Source organism: Malania oleifera, chromosome 8, assembly GCF_029873635.1.
Source record: "Malania oleifera isolate guangnan ecotype guangnan chromosome 8, ASM2987363v1, whole genome shotgun sequence".
In the NCBI taxonomy this organism is placed as follows: Eukaryota; Viridiplantae; Streptophyta; class Magnoliopsida; order Santalales; family Ximeniaceae; genus Malania; species Malania oleifera.
Genome location: NC_080424.1, coordinates 59,829,864 through 59,836,990, shown reverse-complemented (window position 1 = coordinate 59,836,990; position 7,127 = coordinate 59,829,864). Strand labels below are relative to the sequence as shown.

At 34.8% G+C, this 7,127-nt stretch overlaps 1 protein-coding gene across 1 annotated transcript; it reads left to right on the top strand.

Moving 5' to 3' along the window:
- Positions 1–594: 594 nt before the first annotated feature.
- Positions 595–3,789, top strand: LOC131162699 (uncharacterized). The gene is made up of 2 exons (XM_058119303.1): positions 595–1,029; positions 3,373–3,789. The coding sequence occupies exons 1-2, from the start codon at positions 595–597 to the stop codon at positions 3,787–3,789; spliced, it is 852 nt and encodes a 283-aa protein (XP_057975286.1).
- Positions 3,790–7,127: the final 3,338 nt, after the last annotated feature.

Sequence of the window (7,127 nt, the reverse complement as noted above, 5' to 3'; positions counted from 1 at the left end):
GCGGGTTTGGGGCATGACAAAGTGGTATCAAAGCTTTAGGTTATAGGTTATGCAAACTTTAGGAGGATTAATACCAAAGTATAGGTTCGAGTTAGGATGAGGATAGGAACGGGTAGATCAAAATATTATTAGGACTTTTGAGTTTTTGTTTCGTAAGCTCGGGGACAAAAATCTCTTAATGGTCTTCTATGTTTTTCTAGAACAGTAGATGACTCCAGAAAACCATGGTAAATCCAGCGACGATGATGTTTCCAAGTAGAAAGACTAGAACTTGGAATTAGAACTCAAGGGTTAAAATGTTTGAATTTTGAGGATAAGCTTCTGAAAGGGAATTTTGATAATTTAAGTATTGTAATTTGATGAACGGTAGTTAATTGGGTGTTGAATGTTTAATTGAGGATTTAAATATTTTATAACTGTGCTAGTTAAGTTAAGATGTGGAGATTTTAAACTTACCTCTGTCATATCTTCAGAATGGATCCCAAAGGTAAAGGCGTGGATGCTGGAGGGGAGAATGAGCTGGGGGCTTCCAGCGGAGATGAGATTGAAACCTCCATACTGCTGCGAGGTATAGCCCGATAGGTTAAGGCAGAGATGAGACGGGATCCTAAGGGATCGAGCTACCCACCTGTAAACTCGGGATGTTCGATTGAACTATTCACCCGCCTAAAACCCTCTACTTTTGCTAGTGGCAATGACCTAATCATGGCCGAGACATGGGTGCAGGAGATGGAGAAAATACTGGCAGTGCTGAATTGCACTAAGGAACAGAAGGTTCTCTTCACCACCTTTAAGCTGACAGGAGGGGTCGAACGATGGTGGCAAGCGGTGAAGCTGCTGGAAGAGCACCGAGCAGTATTCATGGTGATGAACTGGGGACGTTTCAAAGAGGTCTTCTACAACCGGTATTTCCCCGCCACCAACAGAAATGCAAAGGTAGAGGAATTTTTCAACCTGACTCAGGGGCATCTTACTGTACAACGGTACGCTGCTAAGTTCATGGAGCTTTCTCGCTTCATTCCTTCCATGGTCTCAGATAAATATCAGAACGCGAGAAGATTTGAAAAGGGCTTTGTTGACTCTATGAGTCCAATCCGGTTTTTGATAATGACAAATCACTTGATATTTGATCTGTGCATTGAGTTTGTGAACAGGACTTAGACTGAGCATGCACGGAAAGATAATGGGTCATGGACGTCATAAAGTAAAGCTTATACATATTAGAAAGTACCATGGAACTCAAAGAGTATGAGAATCAAGATGCAAGCGGCAAAGTTCAAGAATGTCTTGGGAATGGGTATTTAGAACTCATGTATCTACATTTTCATATGATTTATCTTGAGGCTCAATACAACTTAGAATAATTTTAGGATTCATGCATTTCATGTACATCATTAGAGTACTTACATAGGCTTAGAAATGTGTTTAAAATCATGGAAAACTTGTTTTATAAAAGACCCAAGCAAAGAATCAAAGTAGAATTTTAAACTAGAAATGAATATGTGTGAAAAAGGGGACTTCGGTAGCCTGAAGTTAACCTCAGGCGCCTAAAGAATTTCTTCGGTAGCCTGAAGATTAAGTTCGGTAACCTGAAGAATTAAATGGGAAGGACAGAACCTGGCAGAGGTACCTCGGTCACCTGACCTTGGAACCTCAGGCACCTAAAGTTGACACTTCAGGAGCCTAAAGTCAAGTTCAGTTGCTTGAACTCGCGGGAAAGCTTAAAAATCAGTTCTTTATTAAAAAGACACGCGAGATATCATATTGATCCAATGGCTGAGATCAACCCTAAGGGTAATATACTATATATTATGAATATCTAAACCCTAGAACAAGAGAGTTAGACGCACAAGAAAGAGAAGAACACACCTTGTTGCAAGATTGTCGATTATCTACTCTTAGTGCTATTCGTTTGCCTAGACATCAATCTCACATCTTCAAGCTTGGGCAAATCAATTCAGATTTCCAAAGGGAACTTGTTTACTCTACTGTACTTCAATCTAGTATTGAGGTTTGATCTTTCAAGTTATTAGTCTTGTGATTTTTACATCTCATCTTATCGTTCGTTCTTGACTAGTATTGAAAAGTATTGATCTTGAGTGTACCTTTCTTACAAAAATTAATTTTCTAAGAGATCATTACTTGAGAAAGTTTATCTAACTTGGTAGATTAAATTTTGGTTCAAGAGCATATGAATATACACATATTTTCTCAAAGAGTTTCTTATTGAAAAACCTAGTTTTGATTAAAAGGGTGATCTTGAAAGTACCTTTATATATACAAATCTATTTTAAACAAGATCATTATTTGTTTTATGGTGTGTGACTGATTGAAACGTTTGATTCAAGTGTGCGGTTTCTAAAAGGATCTATTGTTAGATACATTAGAACTTGATTTAATATCCTTGATACTTATAACTATAATTTTACTTGAGGGATATTTTTTCTGCAAATTAATATACTCAGTTTTTTGGTTGAGTACTTGAAATAAAACTTTGTGATTTTGATTAAGTGTATATTCAAGACAAAGTTTTTGCTAACTTGTTCACTTCAATTATATAAGTGTGCATCTTTGCAAAGTCAACCAAGAACCCTAGTTTATTCCAAAACGTTTTGAATTTATCCTTACTTGAAAGGTTTGGTTAAAAAGGGATTTGTGTGTTGAGGCATCTCATACATAAAACGATTTTATCATTTTCATTCATTCACGAGCTTCAAGTTATATCTTATGTCAATGTTTTAGGAATTTGAATTGTACTCACCAGCTTTTGTTAGAAGCATTGTTTTTGAGTGTATTTTTCAGATTCTATTGTATACATGGTTCGGTGTGTGAACCAATGTGAGAGGAGAGAGTTGTATCTCTTGTAAGCAGTGGAATAGGAGGAAGTTGTGCCTTTTGTAAGCAGCGGATTGTAAGGGAAGCTCCGTCCCACTTTAAGGAGCAGGGTTGGTGAATCCTTAAGTGGTTGCTCAAGGCGAGGACGTAGGGCAAGTAGGATGAACCTCGTAAAACTGTGTTTGCCTTCTCTCTTCCCTTCACTATTTATTTTCAGCATTGCATTTAATTTCCTGCTTGCTTGTGTATGTTGAATAACTTTATATGCACTTAATTTAATAAAAAGGAAATCATTGATAAAATAATTTTAATTCAGACATAAGTTTCTATCATTGATTAGTTAACCTTAGAAATAGGGATAGATTGGTAAATAGGTTTCAAAATTTTTTTTAAAATACCTAATTCACCCCCCCTCTTGGGATTACACCTTAATCAACAAGCTTGAACCAAAGGATCCACGTGCACGTAGCAGTCTTGCAGATATAGGACTTCTCAGAGCTGGTGAATAAAGTCACCATAGAGGAGTTGAGCTTGCAGAGAAGTGCAGAAACATCAGAGCGGAGGAAGAGACCTATGCCTCCTAATTCCTATGCAGATTTCAGACAGGGTTCATGGAGGGGCGACATAGATGCTACGAGTCAGAGGCTAGATAGGGATGATCGAGGACGTCAGGGTGATTCATCACGCCCCCACTATGCTCGGTGTAATCTGAGGCATTGGTGTGAATGCCAGGGCAGGAATGTTGTGTGCTATAGGTGCGGCAGATATAGCCATATAGCTCGGGAGTGTCGGGGACCGCTGAACAATGCACCCGCTCCTGATCAAAATTGGAGAAACAATTTGGTGCTTCGTGGCAGCCCGGCACGTGTCTACACACTTGCCCCAGCTGAGATAGATATTGTTAGAGGCGCAAGTAACGTGTTTATGTTTGGGATAAGCAATAATTTCATTTAATTTCAAGTGATGCAAAAGTTCATATGTTGGAATATGTTGAAATGTGTGAAATGTGGTTACTTCACTTCTAATTGTGTGAAAATGATTGATTAACAAATTTTGAGAACGAAATTTAGTAAGGAGGGGAGAATGTAGTAACCCGAACCCTTAAAATAAAAGAAAAATAAATAAAATAAAAGGGAAATGAATAAAGTAAAGGAAAAATAAGAAATTTGTGAAGGACAGGAAAAAATCGTCGTCAGTTTGGGGAACCCCAAACAAAACCGTCGCTGGTTTCCTCCAGAAAGGCTCTCAGGATTTCTAAGTTCAGGTTTTCTATCGATGGTTTTAGGGTGGCCAGAAAAACCATCGAAGGTTTTTAGCCGGGACAACTTGCCTATAAATATATCTTAGGTCATTTTTTTTAGGAAAAACAGTTCCTCTCTTTCAGCCCTAAATCTCTCTCATCTCTCTCTCTACTTTAAGCCTCCTAGAACACTTTTGAGTGCTCCACGATCCATCTTCCTCTTCCCGCCACGTAGGTCGTCAATCCTCGGCCAATTTGAGCAGCTAGGTTTCGGGATTTTGGGAAGTTTTAGGCAGAACTTTAAGGAATAGGTAAGGGGAGTAAGTCATATCAGTTTTTTTTTTTAATTTTGAAGTAGTTAGTTTCCAGTATAAAGGTCGTATAATTACAGTATGATTTTCTGAATGGTTTAAGCATTTGAAAAATGATGATTTTGAATCTAATTTATATTTGGAAAAAATCATGTGACATAAGAATGACCCTTTGTAATTAAATGGTTGTGAATACCGCTTGTTTATGGATACTGCTAGATTGAGAACAATGTCTGGTTGGTTGTGAATACTGTGATGAATGTGTTAATGAGCCCGAATGATTGATTGTGTTATTGATGTGTATTGTCGTTCATGTAAATTGCGATATAGCGTTGACCTGTATAAGGAGGTCGTTATATCATACCTGATATAAATCACCATATAATATTAGCAGTGGCATGAGGAGGTCGTTATATGGTCATTTATATAAAGGGGGTAAAACGTTGGCAGTAGAATGAGGAGTTCATTTTACCGATTTACTATGGATGGGGTGTGTGTGTGGAATGGTGACCTGTTTGGTTGTGGTATCCTATGTGGATATGGACCCTGTGTGGGTGTGAATGAAGTGTGTGGTATTCTGTGTGGATGTGAATGAACTGTGTGGAATCCTATGTGGATGTGAATCTTGTGTGGATAATTGTGTGGAATGTGATGGATATTAGAATGTGTGTGAATACTAGAATTTGAACATAATTGCTTGAATCGCCCAAATCAGGCTCTGATACCACTTGTTAGGACCTTGTGAGCAATAAACAAACACCAAAGAATTGAGAGACACCAAAAATTTACATGGTTCATTATAGATTGACCTACGTCCATGGAGCACACCACAATCCACTAAACAATCGGAAAAGAATATAGTCTCTCAAGCCTCTCTTCTCTCTTCCTCACTTCTTTACACTCTCTCCTTCCTCTCTGTATATTACCTCTCAACAGTTTCTCTATTTATAGATGGCTGGAGTAAATCACTATAAATAAAATTGAGGAATTACATTCATCTAGAACTAATAGCTGCGGATTGTAGTTGCGGATGCATCTCCAGCTTGCAGATCACAACTCACGCGTCTCCTGGCTCCAGCTACACATCAGTTTAGAATATGGTTTGTTTGAGATGGAAAGAGGGAGAAGATTGGTGAAAAGTCTAAAAATAGAGTCAAGAAGTGTTCTAATTATTAAAAACAAATCAATCAAATATTTTATAATTAATTAAAAAAATTTAGGATTAGAATTTGGATGCCTCTAGAAACACAATGATATATTTTAATATTATAGTATAAATAGGTTACAAAAGACTACTATATAAACAAATTATAATATTAACAAATAAAAAAATTATAGAAAAAATATTAAAATATTACTTGAAAAATTAAAATGCCAAATAACAATGTGACAACAACTAAAAGCATTTTATGTATCATTTTCTTCAAATAAATTGAAAAAAAAAAAAAAAAGTAATAAGGGCCATACTCTTCAAATGTCATGCAATATTTGTGTAGTTGACATGGTGGCGGTGGTGGACTCAAACTTTTCTTTAAGTGGAGACGAAAAAAATATATATAGATAATAAAAAATATATATATTTTTTTTTTCAAGGCAAGTAATTAAAATATATACACTCACAACTAATAGTAATAATAATTATATGGGTTTTGAATGAGTAGATAGAGGCACCTATCATACTCCAATATATATGGGTTTATCCTTGGTGACAGACTAGATTTTATGCTATCCTTTTTATAATATTAAATATTATACTCATATTAATTCAGGTTCACTTTTGTTGTATAATTTTAATAAAATTTGGTCATCTAAAGAAAGTTTAAGGTTGAAATTTTGAATTCTCATTTGGATATTCTAGATTTAAATCATGATGGGAGATCTCAATTGTAGTCTTATACCCAATAATTTGCAATAAATTTTTTTTTTCTTTTCATTCAACTTTGCAAAAATGTCTTAGATTTACAAGTTACATTACAATATTTACAAATAAATTTTTATTTTTAAAAGTTTAAAAAATATTTATAATTTCTCATTATCCTCTTAAGTTTCTGCTATCTCTTAGAAATAATAATTTAAAAAAACGAATCATGTGCTACAACTAATTATTTTAGGAGAAAGTCAAGTGATTTTCAATTATCTTTTTAAAAATATCAACAATTTACAAATAATTTTGTAATTATAATATTCACAAATCCTAAGTTTATAAGTAATTTAATAAATTATTTAAATTAAATTTAAATAAATGTATATAATTTTATATATATATATATATATTTTTTTGTTATTCTTTAAATATAATAAATTTAAGAGAAAAAGGCATTTACCTCTATTGAGGTTTGGTAAAAAGACACTAATCTCTCCTTAGGTTTAAAAAAATTGAAGATTATTCCTTAAGATTTTAACAATTTCACAAATCTCCCCTAAAATTTGCCAAAAAGATACAAATTTCTTGTAGTAACCCAAACCCAGAAAATAAAAGAAAAACAAATAAAATAAAAGGAAATAAATAAAAGAAAGGAAAAATAAGAAATTTGTGAAGGACAGGACAAAACCGTCATTGATTTCCTCTAGATAGGCTCTCAGGATCTCTAAGTTCAGGTTTTCTGTCGACATTTTCAGGGTGGCCAAAAAAAACCGTTGACAATTTTTGGTGAGGACAGCTTGCTTATAATATATCTTAGGTCATTTTTTTTAGGAAAAACTTTTCCTTTCTCTCAGCCCTGAATCTCTCTCATCTCTCT

What these genes read in the sequence shown, in the direction of transcription:
- LOC131162699 (XM_058119303.1), top strand. Translation starts at nt 595, where the DNA reads ATGAGACGGGATCCTAAGGGATCGAGCTACCCACCTGTAAACTCGGGA. An exon ending in CTCGCTTCATTCCTTCCATG is followed by an intron (nt 1,030 to 3,372) that starts GTCTCAGATAAA and finishes TTGAGCTTGCAG; the next exon opens with AGAAGTGCAGAAACATCAGA.